The sequence below is a fragment of the Lagopus leucura genome, unplaced genomic scaffold, assembly GCF_019238085.1.
Source record: "Lagopus leucura isolate 7727_CA_CO unplaced genomic scaffold, USGS_WTPT01 Super-Scaffold_739, whole genome shotgun sequence".
Classification (NCBI taxonomy): Eukaryota; Metazoa; Chordata; class Aves; order Galliformes; family Phasianidae; genus Lagopus; species Lagopus leucura.
Window position 1 is genome coordinate 17,618,293 of NW_024962255.1, and position 20,763 is coordinate 17,639,055.

General features: G+C 38.1%; 1 protein-coding gene across 1 annotated transcript in view; it reads right to left on the bottom strand.

Moving 5' to 3' along the window:
* FRMPD2 (FERM and PDZ domain containing 2) overlaps positions 1-20,763 on the bottom strand; it is a gene marked incomplete at its 5' end in the record, with an annotated part of 44,842 nt that overhangs the window by 17,284 nt on the left and 6,795 nt on the right. The window contains 18 exons of the mRNA XM_042863158.1: positions 585-622; positions 1,572-1,782; positions 2,837-3,011; positions 3,631-3,789; positions 4,685-4,871; positions 7,501-7,865; positions 8,686-8,784; positions 9,345-9,559; positions 10,600-10,747; positions 10,893-10,978; positions 11,445-11,538; positions 12,784-12,888; positions 13,494-13,729; positions 14,238-14,354; positions 14,469-14,576; positions 15,587-15,685; positions 16,706-16,809; positions 18,219-18,429. Coding sequence (XP_042719092.1) covers positions 585-622; positions 1,572-1,782; positions 2,837-3,011; positions 3,631-3,789; positions 4,685-4,871; positions 7,501-7,865; positions 8,686-8,784; positions 9,345-9,559; positions 10,600-10,747; positions 10,893-10,978; positions 11,445-11,538; positions 12,784-12,888; positions 13,494-13,729; positions 14,238-14,354; positions 14,469-14,576; positions 15,587-15,685; positions 16,706-16,809; positions 18,219-18,429 — 2,757 coding nt within the window. The remainder of the gene's footprint in view (positions 1-584; positions 623-1,571; positions 1,783-2,836; positions 3,012-3,630; positions 3,790-4,684; positions 4,872-7,500; positions 7,866-8,685; positions 8,785-9,344; positions 9,560-10,599; positions 10,748-10,892; positions 10,979-11,444; positions 11,539-12,783; positions 12,889-13,493; positions 13,730-14,237; positions 14,355-14,468; positions 14,577-15,586; positions 15,686-16,705; positions 16,810-18,218; positions 18,430-20,763) is intronic.

The window sequence follows — 20,763 nt, forward strand, 5'->3', positions numbered from 1 at the left end:
TCAAGGCCGAGAACCATCTCACTGTATAGTTAATAAATCTGCATCAGAGGTGGATCATAGATAAAGTGTCTTGAGAAATCTCCTGGAATCTACAGATCTTACTAGAGAAATAAAGTAGAGCAATAACTGTAGCCCCCTGATAGGCTCCTTTATTAATTAAAGAGATTGTGGTTCTGCCCATTTTTGTTATTGATATCAGTTTAAAAAGTCAGTCCAGGATGGTTAAGTTATGGCACCATATTTAAAGCTCAAATTCTCAGGAAAAATATTGCAGAATAGATTTAATCAAACCAGAAGTTGAATATAACCACATGAAATTCCCATTAAATATTAGCAAATTAATAAAAATAAGCTGACTGCACAAAATGCAAGTATAGATAAAATTTTAAATTTTTTTGAAAAGAAATATACATTTTGATTCTCTGTAAAGAGCTGTCCATTTTTCTCCAGATTCTTAACAGAAATACTGAATGCCAGGTTACAATCTATTAATAACTGTTTAATGCAACGAATCAATAACAAATTAATACTAAAATCAGAAGCAAATCTTGAGCTCAAATCCAAAAAACTTTAGCCTTACTTACTATTTTCTTGCTCTATAGGGACCACAGGATTGCCATTTCTGGAGGCAGAAAAGTGCAATATGTGAGCCATTAAGAGCTGCATGTTTTTAAAAGCACATATGAAAGCTATTTCTGAAAAAGTCAATTTTTAATTAATTTAATTTTTAATTAAATTTTTAATTAAGGTGTATTTCTAAGATTTTGTTATACTTAATGTTGCTTTTCTAAAGAGCATTTATATCAGTATATAAATATACACTGTCCTTAATAACAATGAAATATTTTACTTAAATTGGTCTAAGAACGAAGGAATATGTTATAATATCTGTCCCTGTACAAAACTTCTTCAGGGCTGGGTTTCACCTGCTAACACAATGCAAGTTAATAAAACACTGATAAATGTTTGTTGGACATCAAGATTGCTGTGATGAACACACTATCACTAAATCTAATTGTGCAACTTAGTAATTTACATATTTTGGGGTTACTGTTTGGACTGTTACTCTAAGACCTTAAGGGGCTGATTTGGTATCAGTCCAAAGCTCTGTCAGATTGCAAAATGAAATAAACATAAAGCGTGATGAAGGGGAATTCTTAGCTGTATGTTCCTGAGCAGCCCAGGGATGAACATTTTATCACGTACTGTGGAATAACTGCTGGATTTTCAGCACTTTTCTTAAATATTTCACCACTGAAAGTAACTCAGAGGTTCCCAACAGAGGCAGTTAAAGGATTCACATTTGTGTTTCGATGATGAAATTTGATGAGTTATGATGCATGTCATGTGAGTTCACCTACATTCACATCTTCCTGTGTTAGCTTTAACTACGAAGAATTAAGATACCTTATGGGTGTCGTGTACCAGGATACACCTTCAGACCTGTGAGGTACAGCATTTTCCTTGTTTGATTTTATTTTTTGACTTGCTAATAAAAGAATTAAAAACCTGCTTTAACATTAGAACTGAAATTGAGTATGCTCAGATTCCATCTGTCTACTTAGATTTACCTTGTTGCTTTGATTTGGACATTCTGGGTGGCAGCTTCACACACTCTTACTGCATCATCCAGGCTGATGCCCTCAGTCCACAGCCCACAGATGTACAGAATCTGATCTCGTGGCTGCAGACTGCCTTCCACACTGGCAGGAGAGCCAGGCACTATGTCTAGAACATAAATACCTTGTAGCTTGCTTCCAGCTCCTCCTGTCAGCTTCAAGCCTAGAATAATGCAGATAATAAAAAGTCTTTTGTGGCAGCATGTTTTGAATTTCATTGTCAGTGAAGTGCATCCTGATGGAATATATGAGGGTCATTGAAAGATAGGCTGAACAAAACACTGATGAACAAAAGAGCACTTTTCCCCCAGTAAGAAAGCAAGAGTGACATGCAATTAGATGTTCACAAAATATTAAAAAACTTAAACAGTGTTGTCCATCTATACTCTTCAGCTGTTCCGTGGTGCTTTGTTTCAGCTAACGTCAAATATGTACTTGAATAAGACTCCCTCGTTACCACAGTACATAAGTGCTTTGCAATGTCTTCTGTAGGATGTGCTATCATTCCCATTTTATAAGCAGGGAATGAAAGTGCAGGACAGATAAGGAGGTACCTAATCAGTACAAAGCAGCATGGTGCAATGATATTCCAGTAGTTTCCAAACAAACTAGTTTCTGAACTGGAAACAGGATCCTGTATCAAAGTAAAGATAACTATGCTATTTCCTGGGTCCAAAGTTGTATCTGTGTGCAGTACATACTGCATTCTCCAGTAATAACAAGATATTCATACTGTGGGGATTTCTTTTATTGCTTGCATTGCACAGTGTAGATAAATAAAACTTCATGTCTTTGATGAATCAAGCATTTAAGCAGAGTTTTTTTGAATGCCAGGCTGTTGCCCTAACTACTAGCTCATCCTTCTCTTTTTTTTTCCCAAATAGAACTTTAGTCATATCAGCAGGTAGCAGACATTCATCATCTATCAACAATTTCTAGCAACTCTTTGTATTTCAATAACATAAAAATATGAGACTGAAGATATGGTAGAAACTTCAGCTGATAGTGTGATCATACAGATATAGCTTCAGCTTCCAATAGCTTAATATGCCTAATAAGAGTTGTCTTCCCTTTATGGTTCTATTGAAAAGAAAGTTCTCCAACCCATTGTCATGTTGATGGAGGAGAGCACGATCCAAGACCACAATTGCCCTACGATTATCATATCACCACTATAATCTTTGTCTAAAATAGTATGCATAGTACTTACTACACACCTAGCTGTCCGTTGGCACCTTTTGTGAGAGTGATTTCAGGAATGTCATCTGGCCTGATAGAAGGACGTGGATCGCTGCCAGCACGACCAACCACAAGGTGCAGATCAGGAGGAGAGCTCTGCAGCAAACTCAGGGCTTCATTGCATTGTAAAGATGTGACATCAATTCCATTCACCTAAATGAAAAAGATACATCTCATTGACTGTCATCATACTTTTTCCTCTAGTACAAATATTGCAATGTGAGCTTAAATTAGTTTTCATTCTCATAACATTGCTTTGCTGTGGCACCTAATGTCTGTGAATGCATGCAACAGTTAAAAAATTACAATTGCAGTAAGATTTGCTTTTGAACTTTTGTTTTCCTGAATATTCTATCTTCATAAAAGTATCTTCTTTTCCTTGAAACTTGAAGTCCTGTAGCAAAAATGAAGGAAGACAAGTCTAATGAAATGAAGATGAACTTCAAAACAGGTTTTGTTCACACATTACACAGGACACTGCATCTTTTGTGCAGATTAGTGCAGTTTATATCACTTAATAAGGAAGATATTTAGTGTCTCAGCTGTACTGCACTACTGCTAGATGATTCTTGGGTTTTGCCTGGTCATACACTCTATTCAGTCTGAAGTTTATTCTACTGAAGTCAGTGGGATTGTATTTATTATATGATTCATTTGCACTTGTATGCATAAATGTGATAAACTAGGCCCTATAAAAGGAAAATTACTAAAGCTAAATGACATTGACCTGCACATACTTTCCCCCCTGTTTAAATTCAAAGGATTACTGTACCATAACGATTCTGTCTCCCCTTCTTAGCCTTCCATCTGACAGGGCAGGCTCATGCAAGATTTCATCAACATAAAGACAGTTGTCCACTTTGTTAAGAACCACTGAGAATCCATAACCATTGTTCTCTAACCTTGTCAAAGTGACAAAGACCTCCATTTCCTATTAAAGCAAACACAAGATATGTTTGATGTAGGCTTTTCTGTTGCTTCATTAACATTTTCCATTATGTTTTATATGCAAATAGGAATCAGATGTTCAGATGGTATAAATAAGCAGCATACGTAAGGATCTCTCTGGTCTATCACTGCTATTGTTCCAGAATTAATTTTATTTCTTCATACCTCTTTATACTTCAGCTTCATGGTGATTGATTGACAGGGCCTAATAAGGCATGGAATGCCATCAGGAACTGACATTTTGGCATTTTAAGTATATAAAATGTCATGGAGTCCTCAGATCTGACAAACATTACAACAGAGCTCAGAGATCTCAGTTGCTATTGCTATTGCTTTCCCACTAAAGCAAATAGTTGGATCTAAATTTTATTCTCAATGCTCTCAAATTAGTAGGAATTCAGAGCTTATTAGCATCAACAGGAATGCAAGATGTTCAGCTTTTGGCAGGACTGATCCCTATATTTTGGATAGTAATTAGCATAGGAGTTTCTTATTGGAACTTTACAATAGTAGTATTGTAACAAAGTGATTTTCCACATGAGTTTAAAATATGGCAAAAATTACAGAATAGCTGACACCCATTAATTTAAGGATAGGTCTTAGGCCTCTGTGCACTGGGAATAATACTGCAGAACGATGATAAGTTAAAACAGTAGGAATTTCAAGAGCAAGGAAATAATCTTAAAGGAAATGGTAAAGCGTTCTGTAGAGCTGGGCATACAGTAAAATTTGGACATTTCTGGAAAGTGAGAAAAGTCATGTAGAAATAGCATAGATAATGAGTTAAAACTAATGTTTTTAAGAATTACACATTCTTAAAGCTGTCACATTTCCCATGTCATTATCTACCTGTTAATAATCTCATGCCAATTACATACCCTAGTGCAATCCTCTTTTTCCTCCTTCTCTTCCTCCATGTCTTCCCATTCATTGTCACTGTTCTGTGTGTCTCTAGCAGTCAGGGATGATGAGAAAGGGCCACAGACACGTGGTTGTGGAGTCACCAAGTTTGTGGAGACAGTCTCTGAGCTTCCTCCTCTTGAAAATGAGGTCACAGATGTTGAGCTGATGGTGAGATACTCTTCATCAATAGGGGTTAGAGAGAGAATTTCAGACATACAATTCCTGTTTGATACATCACCATCACTCTTATTAAACACAGGGCTGGAAAACAAAGAGATCGTAGTGCTGGAATTTTCTTCCATATCCTTTATTAGATGGCCACTGGAAAATCTACTGCTTATACACATCATGATTTTAAGTAGCATACTAGTTATGGTATTAAATGGCTGCCTCGGTCTTCCAAGTATTACTATAAAACATAGAGGAAGTAATCAATTTTTTGCAAAGCTCTTAAAAACATTTAAAAGCTTTCAGCCCACAAAATCTTACACACTTTCTTTTTAAGGCACTTTTGATGTTTCCTTAAAACAGTAAGTGTAATTCCTTGACCATTAGTTCTTTCATCTGTCATAAACAATTACCTTATCTGGTAAGCGATATGCACACCGCAGCACTATTACAATTTTTATATGTGCATTTTTCTTCTTGAAAAATAGCTTTCAGCCACATTCTTTGCTGCTTTTATTCTTATTCTGCATGTCTGGTTTGAAATCACAAAAGATCCTCAGTGTTAAGTTCTTGTTTCAAAAGTTGTCTATAGTCAGAAGGAAAGTATAGAAAAGTAGAAAAACATGCTTTTTGGATGCATATAGCTAATAACCTCCAGTGGCACTTTTAAAACATTGACTAAGACAAGAAAAACTGTCAGGTTCATGCTATATATTCAGTGCAAGTGGCTGTCTACTCTGATAGCTTGTACTGATGCAGGGAAGAAATGAGTTGTATATCTTCAGCGGCACAGCAAAGCTGATAGTGAAACTGGAAGCTTATGAACTTTAATAGCTGAAGACATGTACAACACTGGGAAAGAAGACGGGTATATTTAACACAAATGTTTAAGGATAACAGCAAATACAGTCAGCTCCTTTCTTCAGGTGACAGGAAATAAAGGATTAAGTTCAATGAACCTTGTCAAGGAGTGTGTCACAGAAACTGTCACATACCAGTGATGTGCTGATTGACCTTCAAAGTATGAAAGATATTTGGCAGAGCTACACAAGCTCAAGGCAATGAGCCAGCAGTGGCCTAATCACAGCACAGCTTCTAGCCCATCTCTGCATCAGCAAGAGGAACGCATGAGTCTTGGTCCTACTGGACCACACACAATGTGCACTGACATGCTAGATTTAGCCTTTGGAGTCTGGGTGATCCCCCAGCTTGGACTTCTATGGGAAAACTATGGGGTGAAATTCTTCGAAGTAGTTTTGTTGAAGATTCTTTTTTTTTGGCAATAGGAAGAGTGAAAGAAATTTTCCATGTGACACCCTGAGTAGTAAACTTTTTAGAAGTTGTATCAGAAAGCTTTTATGTTTGCATGAAAAGTGTTGAGCAATCTGAAGAAAAGAAAGGGGTAACCTTTCATTAATGCCTATTTCAATATATTAGCTTATATCTATGGAAGGGTCATTTAAATTGAGGTTACATTTAAAATACTATTTGAGATACACAAATTGTTCTGTCTGCCTTTTGAAAATGCAAAAACTGAAACTAAATGATGCTGAGATATACCAAACAAAAACAATTATTTCAGAACTTCTTTCTTGGGAATAATCCAAGGTTTTTCTTTCAGTTGATATTTTCCCACAAGAAACTCAGTTTTGATGAAACTGTATCTCTTGGCAAGTGTGTTTGCTACAGACATATTTCTGCTGGTTTTAATCTCAGCAGTAGAAAACTGTTTGAGTGAAATTTCTTTTCTCACTAGGGAGGAACTAGAAGCACAAATAGCAGTTATGGTCCCACAGGACTTGCAGTCACTCAGTACGGTGGCTCAGCAATGTCTGGAATATGTGATTCACTAGTTCTGAGCTTGCTAGATGTCAAAAGTTTAAAAAAAAAGATTCAAATGAGTGTGTGAAAAAATAGAAATGAGTTTCTGGAGAAAATTGTAAAAGCTACAAGTTAGAGGTTTATGTGAGGCATTTAATTTTTATTTCCATCAATCCTTTCTGTTCTGATAATTTATCTTTGCACTGAGAAAAATGGAATGGATCATCTTCTGAATGCCAGTGTCTGGTATATCCAAAACAGTATAAAAGGAGGCTGAGTCCATTTGCACTGCATTTTATTGCATAATTCCTCTGGCTCAGGGCTTCTATTTGCTTCTGAAGACAGGAAAATAACTTTTTTTTTCTCCATGATCACAGTTTGTCTTCAGAGTGTTTTAATTTTCTCTGGAAAAATTTGAAATTAAGAGATTATACAGTAAGAATTGCTTGGTGCCTACTTAAATGAACTTTGAGAAAATTCAAAGATCACAAAATAAATAAGAAAATTTTTGGTTCCTTTTTATGTCAACAAGAGTCTTTCCACTGATTTCAAAATGCAGCCAGCTTCAGCTGAACAACATAAATGATTGCACTAGTGCAGCACTCAACTATTTTGCAATGTGGATTTCTTCAGAATTCCAATGAGAGTAAGCAGAGCAGATTAAGATAGTCAGAATAAGACGGTAATGCAAATTTTTCATTAATCAGCAGTAGCTAGAAGCAGAGCCCCCTACTTAACTCTAAGCAATTTACTTTCAAAACTCTAAGAACCAAAGGAAAGGGCAGATTTCAGTATTGCTTACTTTTCAGCACATTCTAGTTCACATGGCGAGTAGCAGTTCTGCTTCACTTCTTCCTCTAAAGAGTGAAACTCTTCAGAACTGTCAGCTTCTTGATGAAACTTCCAAAGATCCTTATAGGAACTTTCCCTGGGAGGCATAAGTCTCTGGGTGGGATTCTCTTGAGACTCTGTTTCCTGCTCTTCGTAGGTTGAGCTCTCCTCATCAGGAGGTTCACTGAAATCTGCTGCCAATGGAGAATCCAAACAGTCTTCGAGGTCTTGAGAGGTGCTACCTCCATCACTGGTAGATGGGTCCAAACTATTTCCTGCCTCTGGACTGCCTGGCATCTCTGCCATAAATGCCTTAACTGGAGATGGTGCTGGAGTCTATAAAAAAAACAAACACAGAAAAGTTAGTATATATTTTTTTCCTTTTCTTTAAGAACCAAAGAAGTTGCAGGGGAATTTTCAACTGGTTTGCTTTCTGGAGATGATTCTGATGGTCATTTCTATCTGTCCATGGACCACACTTATAGGTCCTGCTCAGACAGTAACCAGGAGCAGGCCATTCTGCATAGAGCAAATGCATTTTCATGATAGGAGAGTACTTGTGCACATATCCATGAATAGTAGGAATAATAAAATTACTTTTATTCTCTATTACAGTTGCTCCTGGTTGTTTTTTCTGTTTGTTTGTCTTCTGTTTTGTTTTTTTTTTCTTGTTGATTCTGGTAGATATCAGTAAGAAGCCAAATAACCAGTTGAAAACATCAGTTCATTTATTTATGTTTGTTAAGAAACAAAGCTCTGTTTTCCTCCCACTTTGGTGAGTAATAATGCTACCTCAAACCCACAGATTACAATGGCTGCAGTTGAGAGTATCTGCAGCTTATGGCTGAGGATCTAGTGGAATGTTTTTAGAAGCAACATTTTTAGAAGATCTGTTTGGGCATGTACTTTGTCACTTCATTGACAGTACTGCAACTCAAAAGTTGTTGCACTGGGATAAATATATTTCAGATCTGTCAAATTTCTATTTTGGTAGCAGTTGAACTCTAGAGGTTGAGTTGCAGATGGGAAGAGAAAGGAATGGAATTGGATACTGTAGAGGAAAGGCAAGGTTGCATTATTCAAGGCTGGATAGGCAAAGTAGTAGTGTTTTTCCAGGATTACTGAGGCAAGTTCACTGGCAGAACCTTTAACTTACCAGGGCAGTCTGCTCAATTTCTGGAAGAACACCTTTTGGTGGTCTGCAGAGAAGTAGTGTGACTTCTGAAGGAGCTCCTCTCAACAGGTGCAGGACATCCTAATCGGGAAAAAGGAACATTAGATTTCTTACGGAATACAGTTTTTTTCCCAGTCAGTAATACATGTCTTTTTACCAAGAAATAAATTCTCTTATAATCCTTTTTTTACCATTTAATTTCTTCATGTGAGAACAGAATTGCTCATTCCAGGCAAAAAAATTTCCCTAGACTTACCTCAGCTGATGGAGGTTAGAATCTGAGGCACTGGTATTTAGGATGATGTCATAAAACAAATGACCATGGGGAATAATGTTTCTGTTATGCACAAGAGCATCAAAGATTCCAACTAATTAACAACCAGTGTGCGTCTAACAATAGATTTTGTGCATCAATAGTGGAAAGCTAGAAATTAAATAGCAAAAAATATTCTCTGTAACAATTATGTTACAAAGGGAATTCTCCATATGAATTCTAGAGAAGTCTTCTACATAAAAATCAAAATCATTATATGCAAATTCTGCCCCCCTCTGGAGATAGTGAAGTTTAAAAGCAATTTCATCCCATTGTCTTTATTAGCACATTACCCACCAGGAGGCCCAGGGACAGTAGTAAGTTGTACCTGATACAAGAGTCCTTGAAGAGATTTCCCATTCACAGCCAAAATGATGTCTCCAACTTCAATTTCTCCATTCTCCTCAGCTGGCTGCCCTGGAAACAGCCTTTTGATTCTGACAATAGCTCCTCCAAGATATTCATAGCCTTCTTCTTCCATCTGAAGAACACTAAAGCCAAGGCCTCCAGAATTCTTTGTCAGTTTGACTTCAAAAGTATTCTCTGTTCAGAGGATGGATAGGAAAAAGATTGAGCTCAGTTTGTATATAAGAAACTGTATATATTATATTCTCCACAGACCTTTTCCCTGTGTGCTGCTGAGTTATATCTTCTGATGCTAATAACAAAAGGTGGTTTTATTCTTCCTTTAGCTTGCATGAGCCCTAAAATTCAGATAGGCAGACTGGCAAGAATTGGATTCTATTCCACCATGTGGCCATGGACTGTATGAGATCTGGTACAAGCCCTCAAAGGAAGTAGCAGTTTATACCAAAAAAGTTCAAGCCCTATCCATTTCTGACATTCTTCTGCAGATTTTGAGTAGGACTTACTATTCCGTAGTTGTCTGATGTTAATTCAGGAGTTGCACAAACCAGCATAAGCTAGAAACAGAGCTACTGTTCTTTTCAGACAAGATGGACAGACCAGCCATTTCCCAAAAATCATACCTGCATTCGAACTCCTTTCTGCAGGGGACAAATTGGAGGAGCAACTGCCCTATGGTAAAGTATGGTGGTGATTATGGGACAACTTTACAATAAAAGAGAGGGCATTTGTTGGATGAACTCAGTGAAAATGACCTCTGAATCTTCTTTCAAGAACTGAAGTGATGGCATCTCCCAATCCTGGCTGTGGGGCAATAGTTCACCCTACTTCACTCCTGACACAACATCAGCAGGTATACTAGCCATGCTGCCTTTGGGTAACAGCTGAGCAATATCAGTACAGCTGCTTGCTGCTTGAGAGTGCTGTGAGAGTATAGAAAGGAATGTTCCCTGACAGCCTCATCTCAGGAAGGCTGAGAGACATAGTACTTATGTCTATGAAAAATTCAACTGCATGCATCAGCTGTAAATATGAGGACTTTTTTTTTTTAGAATTAATTTGATAATGCTTTTAACACTACATATTGTCTTTTTGTTTGGTGTGCTACTTTCCTTCCAACCTATAGAAATATCCTAGAACAATTTTCATTCATTTCATTCTTGCCCATCATAAGTAGCCAGCAAAAGTCACCCTGAATTCTTTTTTTCCTCTCTTACCATCTGTCAAAAAGCAGTAATCCTTGCTGCCATCTGTGAAGGATGTTGCCACAGAAACCACTGCATATTGGTCCTTTTTCCTGTCGTTAGTACTCAGGCATGGCTCTGCTTCTTGATGGTGTCCCCTTTCTAGAACCAGCTTGGCAACCTAAAAAAATGAAGAACAGTTTCCATTTACTGTAAGCCAAAGCTTCAGGGAGGGGAAAGAGTTTCACACTGGCCTAGCTTTGCTACTGTGCTTCATAGTAAGTGCAGCTTATTTGATTGATCAAATGCTTTTCTGTTACACAAACCTGGCCAGATTTCTTAAGGTTTTCCACAGCCTGCTTGTGTGTGAGGCCACAGAGGCTGATTCCATCTACTTCCAGTAGACGATCACCTGAGGGAAAAAAAATAACGAGTGATGGTTGCGCTGATGATTCAGATTGGATGGAAATCTTAAGGCTACCCACACTGTGTTAGATCTTCATGCTTACATGCTTCAAATAATGTTGTTTTGCTTGAAAGCAATACTGCTTGTTGCATGGTATTCTGTAACTAACATTGCAAACATACCAGGGTACTCTGTAAAGTGGTGCAGTGCTTATCTCAGCAACAGCAGATGTCTGAGTCACTACCTTGAACTGCAGCAACAGTGGGAAGCTGTGCAATGTTGGTATGAGACTCCAGGTTCCTCAGTGGAATTTCCACATAAGCTACAGTGATAGGCTGGGGAATGATGGACTGCATATAATGTTTTGCAGTTGTATAGCCCTCAATCCCAATCATATTTCATCATCCTGTAGCAAGTATTTCACACAAACACCTAATTCTGCAGCCCAGGGTTTCATTGCCAGACTTTTTACCTATCTTTATTTGTCCATCCTTATCTGCCGGTCCCCTGGGAATAATTGACTTCACGTATATTCCACCATGAGGCACGCTAGTGTTAATTCCACCCTGCAAAGCATATTTCCATATGTTAGCGTGTGGAATCTCCACATATTCTTCCCCTGATAAAAATAAAAACAACTTATATGTGCATTGCAAAGCAACTGTTTCAGAAAACACATTTTAAAAATAGAGAGGAAAAAAAAAAAAAGAGGATGTTACTCTGATGTCCCATTTAGTTGTGATGTACTTCCCTAGGGAGTAATCATGCTTTGTATTCTCAGGAAAATGCAACGCACTTCTCCTGTGCTACTGCAGAGATCTGGTTGCATCTTTCAGTCAGCCTCTATCCCAGTTTCTAAACTATGCAATATGTATTCAGCAACTTCTGCCCTTTCAGACAATGTATAAAGCTTGGACTTGACCTTGTGCAGACACTCAAGAGCCTGCAGTACAGAGGAACTCCATATTAATCTATTCTGTCCTTCTACATCCTCTAGTAAATTTCAGATGAAAAATGAGCCCTCTATTTCTGGTTAAGCAATGATTCTATTGCTTCTAACTCCATTTCAGTGAGGATTGTAGGCACCTCAACCTGGTGAGGTAAGTTCAGTCTTGATAGTCAGAGCAAGGAATTATTTTTTGAATGTGGCACATACAGCTTTCACTGTTTCTTTCTCTGATCCTCTAAATATACAGAGAGATATATTTTTGATTTATTTTATTTAGAAATAAAATTGGTCAGGCATTTGTAGTAAAAAACATAGCTTATCTTAAGTTCATACAACTCAGCTTTCATCCCCCCAGTATGGGATGGCTGTTCATACTGGTCAGTGTGTCAAAAATTAAGTAGTGACTGTAGGTAGCACTTGAGCCTGTCCCATAGTCCTATGTGATCTGATTGTACAGACACAGCCTGCGAATTCCAGGAACCCCAGAGGAGAACCAGTCAAGACCCAAGGGATCCTTTGTATTACTGCATTTTCTAGAGACTCTGGCTATATTCTTTCCTGACAAAACTCCACTTTCACTGGCAGGACTTGTTCTCAAATCAAGCAAGGTGGGAAAGGGCTTGTATCTCCATATGCTTTATGCTGGCACACACACACATTCTGTGGGCAAGAACTGGGGAATGAGTAGAGCTGGTACTATATCCTCTGTCAGTCAGGCGCTTAGGTTTGAAATGTGCCGTGCTAGCAGTTCTTGTTACTGGCCTATATTCTATCTTTCTTCCACATAAATACACTTCTCTACATGTTTCTTGTTCATGTTATAGTTTGAAAGACACAGTGAAAGATTAACAGTAACACTTGCAGTCACACTGATTCCAAAAGTCCCATCTTCTTTAACAAGCTCCACAGTGTACGTTTCATTTGAGTTGGTTTCAGCTGGAGGTTGTAAGTGTGATGAATCAGCCTCCTGTCTCAAAAATATAAACACTAATGAGACTTTTGTGTCTTAGGGAAAACAAATAAATAAATAAATGGGGGGCGGGGAGGGGGGGGGGGGAGGGGGGAATAATAAAGAAAGTGAGATTTCCAGAAGATACAGAAGTTCAATCCTGCTTTCAGTGTAAGCATGGAATGGTAGCATTTATATCCCTGACATTATTTCAGGATTACACTATTGTTACCTAAAATAATATCCGTCTAAATGTACATAAAATGAATATAAATAGGGAGGCTGTTTGATAGAAGAATATTAAACATAAAATATTATTTTTCAGTGGATGGCTGAAAACTTAAAGAGAAGTGGAAGAAAACAATAAAATTTTGTAGTTCACTGGAAGAGGGAAGTCAATTTTTAGTAATATTTTATGGAACAGTTCCTTCACTTTTTCACTCATCCTAAACATATCTATAATTTCAACAATTCCAATGTAATTTAACAAGCAACATCTTCCAAGGTTTTCATTCTCTTTTCCTCAGTTTTTAATTTCTCAGTTATTTCCATTCTTAATATGGCTGGCATGTTGTTAAGACACATGCCATAATGTTATTAAATAACATCACAGTCTCAGCTACCTCCACATCCAGGCTATCTGCTGAAAGGACTGGGATCTTGGGGCCCAATTTTGGTGCTAAACTCCAAGAAAGAGCCTTTTCAAGTTCATCTATATTTACGGCCTGTTCTTTGGGGACAGCTGCACAACAGTCTTGAATCTTTTTTCTTCCACTCTCTACACAAGAGATCTCAGAACCACTAGTGCTGTTTCCCCTTGATATACTCTTCTCTTCATTTAATCCTTCTTCGTATATGTCTGCAAAACCATAACACAAAAAGACATCAATGAATGTAAACAGTAAGTAAATGTGAAGACAAGTATCATTGTATCTCAACACAGGATGGTGAAATAACTTCCCAGATCAACTAGTTGTGAGATCCATAAAATGAGTTAGCCATTGTGAAATGGAGCACCGCTGTTTTACGTATGGAGAAATGTACCTGCTTCATTACTGCAAGGGACTATGACAGTGATTCTGACTCAGAGATGGGCTGTAGAACTAATTCTGTCATAGAAAGAAATGACAAAATTCCCTTGATATTTAGCAATGCAGAATAAAGCCATAATAGATCAGATTTTTTCATGCTGACTATAGAACAGAAGTCTCATGATACCCGCTAAAATGATTTTCACTGCTAACCTATAGCAGTTAACTTGCACTGAGTGGCAAGAAAGTGCTACTGCGTTCTAGTGCCTAATAAATTACAGTGTCCTGAGTAAATTGCTAGGATTCTAGAGCCAGCAAAGATGTTTGTCTTTATACCTTTGGGTTGAGAGATGATCAGCTCAACTTCATCAGGAGAATTTTGTATAATTTTAACTGCAGTATTGAACGAAACACCCTCAAGACTAATATTATTCACAGAGATGAGTCGTCCCCCTTAAAAAGAATAAAAACAAGACAATGCAGGTCAGAAGAGAAAAATAAGCCCAGAATAATTAACTCTAAACCATGAAGGCTTTTTAATTCTAATTAAAAACTAAAGACAATGACCTGGTTTGATATTTCCAGCTCTGTCTGCAGGTCCTCCAGGGATAATTGAAGCGATAAAGATACCGAGGTCTAATTTTCCTACATTTTCTCCTCCAATAATTACAAAACCTGCAAAAACGAGGCAATATATCAATGTAGAGACATGAGCAGTATTAGAAAAGATGAAACTCAGGAGCAAAAAGAGGTCTTATTCCAATAGCATAAAGTTTGGGGTTTTTTTTTGTAAATTCTGGAGAATGGGTTGCCAACATCCTGATCTGGGTGATCTTTAAACTCATGCTATAATTTAAGCATGCTAGTGACTTCAGTGGCTGCTACCTACACATAATATATCAGTGAGAATACTTTTCTGGCTTGGGACTTCAAAAGACTCCAACTTGTTTCTTACAGGACTTAGAAGCTATTTATGTAACACCCAGAGAAGGTATAAAAAAGAAATTAGGATGTTGTTTTACACTATGTGGCCTCCAGCCTCCTGAGGTTGGTCATGTAAACTTCTAATGAACGTATAAGGGACATCTAAGAAAATTAATTTATTTTTAAGTAGCTTAATTTCTCTATCCTAGCATAAAATATTCTTCCTATTGCAGAAAATACTCTTCTCACTGGTAGAATAATTGTGACGGAAATGAAGGCATGCCACATGAACCACTTAAAAATCTGATGTCTAATTGCATTAATGGTCAACTGTGGATCTACATGTTCTCTGAATTCATCCCTTAGAAAAGGATGCAGTCTGATAATGTATTATTTAACAAAAATGTTATTCAAATAAGAATCCAGAAGTCAAGAAATATTCATGTGAAGTTTGTTCATGCATTTTGGATGCGCACGGGCAATATGTGAAGGGTTTATAGAACAGTAACTCCCTCATTTCTATTATTGCACTCTGAAAATTTGGTGCCTTGAACTCTATGATACTAATTAATCCTCTGAAAAAAAATTGTTGACTTGGTTTATGCATTCAGCTCTTTTAAGTCTCTGAAATGTTATGTCCTTTGCAGAGACTGGTATTCTTATTCCATAAGGAGAATAAATGAGTTGAAAAAGGTTAAAACTTTGCTCAGAGTTTGCACCAGGACCCATCAGCAAATATAAAATTTATGTTCCTTACTTACCAAAACCATTTTTAGGGTCACGTTTTAGGCTGACACAAATTATTTCTCTTTCTAGACCACATAGTAAAACTTCTTTTTGGACAGCTGGTGATCCAGGGGCTGCAGAAACAAAACAGCTAGAATAAATGCAGATGAGGACAGAAGAAGACAGGAGATTCGTGTAGAATGCAAAACTGAGGCATCAACAATTGAATATATTTTTGTTATTTCTTTCAACATTACCATTACTTCTGAATCAATAGAATACAAGAAGAAAGTTCAAATCAGTGTTTCAGAATTTGCATTCTTTAGAAAAAGATGTGTGTAGAACCAGGAAAGCACAGTGTAAGTTCTTCCCATTATTTTCCATTTTGGAGAGTACTTGTTTATCTGCAGCATTTTTATTAAAATTAGGCTGTCTAAAAAGTCAGGCGTGTAGCATTCATTGAACATGAGGTTTATCTGGACAAAATATCTACTACGCATTCCTTTGGGAACTCTAGCCTTAGGCCTTACAGAGCCTTATTGGCAATCCAGTCAGCACTGAGTGTGATGATGACTTCAGTAATGTTAACAGTAGTTAACAATGCACAATTGCCACAGTGTGTTTAAAGGACAGTTCTAACTTTAAAACAAATTGAACAAATAATCATAGCTTTGTATTCCATAAACCTTCTCTTTTTGTATATGTGTTATGGACAGCTGGCTTCTGTAAGAAAATTAGGTGCTTTGTGTTTCTTATTACAGTTAGTTTTGTCACACAAGCACACAAACAGAGAAAGGACCTAAAGCCTATTTTGTCTCATGCAGCGTTTGCCGAGTTGTATATCTCAACTGCAAACTGAATGATAGCCTTCAAGACTGCCTCATGTGAATGTCTTGAGTGTACTGAATTACTTATCTGAGGAGCCTTAGGCAGTACTGATGGAATAATTTCATTATCAAAATCCTTAACACTCATCCTGATGAAAGGAGGAGCGAAAGGAAATATAGTAGCTTGAACCACCAAGCTCTGCATTAATTTACAGAGTAAGAAGTGCAAAAGATTATTCTTTAATACGTAAATAGAATCTGATTTTGTCCTCTACTATTGAAACCAAACATATGGAGAAGTGCTGTCTCTATGATTATTATACTCACCACTGATTGTGTTCTGAGTTGAATGAATAGAGAGGTAGTCATAACTCCTTTGCTTTCCATTCAAGTTGATGTGCATTTCTGACTGGGATAGCCCTGATGTGGATCTGCATGGCACAAAATGAAGACTATGTTATAGCAACAAATCAGCAGTGGTATTTACCACTGGTCACTGTCATTAGCCTGTCAGAACCAAGTTAGGAATGCATGTCTATAGCCATTTAACCACTATTCTGATTGCTTGACCACATTTCATTGTAGGAAAGAGGTTGTTTATCCTTGCTGGCATTTGCTTCCAAATAATAGCTGCCACTACACCACTCACATCATGACCGATATCTTTGTGTTTTATTCTGAGCTGAGTGTAGACAGCAGGAAAACATAGGATAGTCTCAGCATGATTCATTAGTCCTTCTGTCCATTCAGACAAAATTGTGTCTGAAAGTTTTCTTAGTACTTCATGCTTCTCTTGTCTCTAATTCTCAGTATTCCAAAAGGCACTGGTATTCATCAAAGGCCTTGAAATTGTGTGGAGCTATAGTAACCATCTACACTGGTGAGTGTACCAGTGTAAATGAAAAGTAAATTCTTATGCTGTTCTTTGTGATTGACACCTTTAGACATGGAGGAATAGGTTAGGTGAGGCATGCTCAAAACCAGGTCCCACTGTGTATTCAGTTCACCTACTCAACTTCCAGAGAAGATACATTTAATAAAGAGTTCACTTTAATTGTCCCTTACATTCACAGAACCACAGAATCACAGAATTGTAGGGGTTGGAAGGGACTTCTAGAGATCAGAGTCCAACCCAGCCTGCAAAGCAGGCTCCCTACAACAGGCTGCACAGGGAGGTGTCCAGGCAGGTCTTGAAAATCTCCAAAGAAGGAGAATCCACAACCTCCCAGGGCAGCCTGTTCCAGTGCTCCGTCACCTTCACTGTGAAGAAGTTCTTTCGCATATTGGTGCATAACTTCCTATGCTCTAGTTTATGGCCATTTCCCCTTGCCCTGTCCCCACAGACCACTGAAAAGAAGTGGCCATGTCCCTTTGACTCCCACACTTAAGATATTTATAAACATTAATAAGATCACCCCGACTGTTCTTTTCTCAAGGCTGAACAGACTCAGGTCAGACTCATCTCACCTTCATAAGGGAGATGCTTCAGTCCCTCTGTGGCCCTGCACTGGACTCTGTCCAGGAGATCCCTGCCTTTTTCGTACCAGGGAGCCCAGAACTGGATACAGATGCTTTCATACATCTTCATATGCTAGTAAGCGCTCAAGTTATGACCTGGTAAAAATTTAAATGCCAATCTTTTTCAAGGTCTTATCTGTTCGACTGTAGATTTGTGCCTGTGTACACTATCATTGGCACAAAGGAGTCCCAGTCCTGACTTGGACTTTTGAATAAGCAGTGCAAAATAAAAGTCTTTCTTGCATCTTATCATAGAGTTTCACTCTGATACTGTCTACAACTGAGTATTCTTCCACAGGTTCAATGAAAAAAGCAAACCTACCTGCCCAGATTGCTTCTGTCTCTTGTCCTGTTGTTAGTTTCCACACTGAGGTTGTCACAGGACTTGCTCATCATCTCAGCAGAAAGGTTTTCCACGTTTGTCCCATACAGCACATTTTCTGAACGAGATAGTCTCTGAATCAGTGCAAGGTGTTCATGCTGAGCTGCATATGCAGAATTTGATTTGTCTATTTCCATAAATTTACTTTCCTCTGAATGAGAAGGGAGATAGGGAGAGGAGGGAAAGATAAGTCCACTGACGCTATCCCATCTTCTAAAACCAAACATTGCTTCCTAACATTTTGAATGCACCAGCAAAAAGGTTGACATCACAGATATATTTGTTCTGGTATATTTCAGAATATCTAAGACTTGAAGCGAGTGAATAAGAGTTTCCAATCCATTGATTTAATAGGAAGTATGCACTGTATGTAAATTCCATTTCTGTGAATTATACTATGAATCCACTTTAACAGATAAAATGTACAGCCCTGCATAATTTAAACCTGAATATCTCTATCAATTGCATACTCTTAAAGTTCTATGTACGGAAACTTTTCTGTCAGTCAGAGATTGAATCAGTCAGGCTTGTATTTCCTCATCTTTTACTGGTCCACTTCATCAAGTATGTATATCTGAGAAGACAGGAGTACTCCTAACACATATTCTCACAAGATGAAAGAGGATCCATGGAGCTGGCTCTTTGCTCTCAGAGATTTGCCCAAGCAAAATTGAGTGAGAGCCTGTCTTTGTGGTAATTCTTGGTACTTTATTCTTGTATTTTACACCCGTGTACGACATCTGCTGTTTAATGATGTCTGGGCTCTGCAGTTTACATATCTATCCTATCAGAAGGTTTTATTTCTCTAAAACAAGGCAGTGCTGGAGAAGGCACTCCTTACTTAGAAAGAGAGAAGAACAGCAGGTAATTAGAGGCATGTCTGAAAGTAAAACAAGAACCCAGCTTGGTGAGCTTGGCTCACACAAATACAGTCTTTCATTCTGCTTGTACATGCCAACTGACCCTCCATGCCTTGTCCTAACAAACACTACTCTGAATGCAGCTTTCTGGAGTCCTGCTCTGCAGCACTAAATCTGGGCTCCCCCATCCTCAGCAGCTTTGATCAGACACATTCACAAAGGCAGCAGCAGGCCTTGCTGCCATGGTATTAGCACAGCCTGTGTTGCCATGGTGATTTCAAAGCGGGGATGGTGAGCAAGTTTTGAAGAGATTGTGACTTATGCATATTAACAATGCAGAAGGAAGAGTTTCCCTGATGTAGAAACAGACTACTAATCTGTGGACTCCCAGTGGTGGCAAAGGCAGCACTGTGAACTGCTGTCTGTCACTGCCTTCATGGAGCCTTTTCTTCTGGAGCAGCAGGTGCACTGAGCCTCAGAATCAGTCACGCAGTTGTGGAGTTTGGCTGGCTTCAATGACTTGAGGAGTTGTAACTAGGACCTGGGTCACAATTTTCTAAGCTCTCAATCATTTTGTTTTACCAGGAATGTAGTAATTTTCATTAAAAAAGTATTACTGCAAGCAAATGTGACTCAGAAAACTTAAAGATACACTTATTAAATTAGGCCTCATTTACTTGCTACAAATCATAGTTCCGCTGAGCTTCCTATGAAGCTACAGGAGCCCAAGCAAAAAGACTGTATCTTGAACCTAAATGTCATCCTAGCATCTTTTTCCATGATAACAAATTTGTGCAGTTGGAATTTTGCTTTCTCTCTCTGAAATAATTTTAGTGGAAAAGAAGCAAGATGGTAATCATCCTGCTATATCCTGTGGAATAAATTCATTGCATTCCTCTCTTGCCATGACTCACTGGGTCAAAGCTTCAGTAGCTGTAAACAATTACGATTCTGTTCAAGGCAATGGCTGAGTCCTCAGCTAATGAAAACCTGTTTTGCTCCATTGAGGTGAAAAGTGATGTCAGTTTGTCAGCCTAGGCTAAGTTATTCCTCATGTGCCTCAGTTTCCCCAGAATGATCCTCACCCATCTATACAGAACATGCTGAGGACTGCATGTGAAAAATGCTGCATAACTGCTCTGGGTTGAGAAGAACTTTGTATTAAAACAGTGGAAAATCTGAAGTCTAAGGAGGTAATAGTGATATCTCCCACAAATATGGCAAAACCTCGTGGTAGAAGAGAACAGCCAGCTACTGCAATCTAGTGAGTGCGACTGCTGTGCCACAGATTTAGTGGCTTTGTCCTGTGACTGAACCATGGGTTTGAATCCCTGTTCTAAGCAAAGATGTCCAGCTAACTAACTTCACCTCCAGCATATCTGGACACCACTTTTGCTATTCTTTGTGTTGAACATTTTTTGGGTTACAATTGGGATAAGACTAATATGTGTCCTCACAATTCTCAGCAGGTTTCATGAAGAGTAATGTAATTATGCCTTTTGCAAAACTGAGGTTAGATACATAGATATTATCAGCAGAGTACTTCACTCACATGCACACACTAGATCTGACTCACACACTTCTAGCTTTCAGTGAAATAGAAGACACTGTCGTCTACTCAGCAA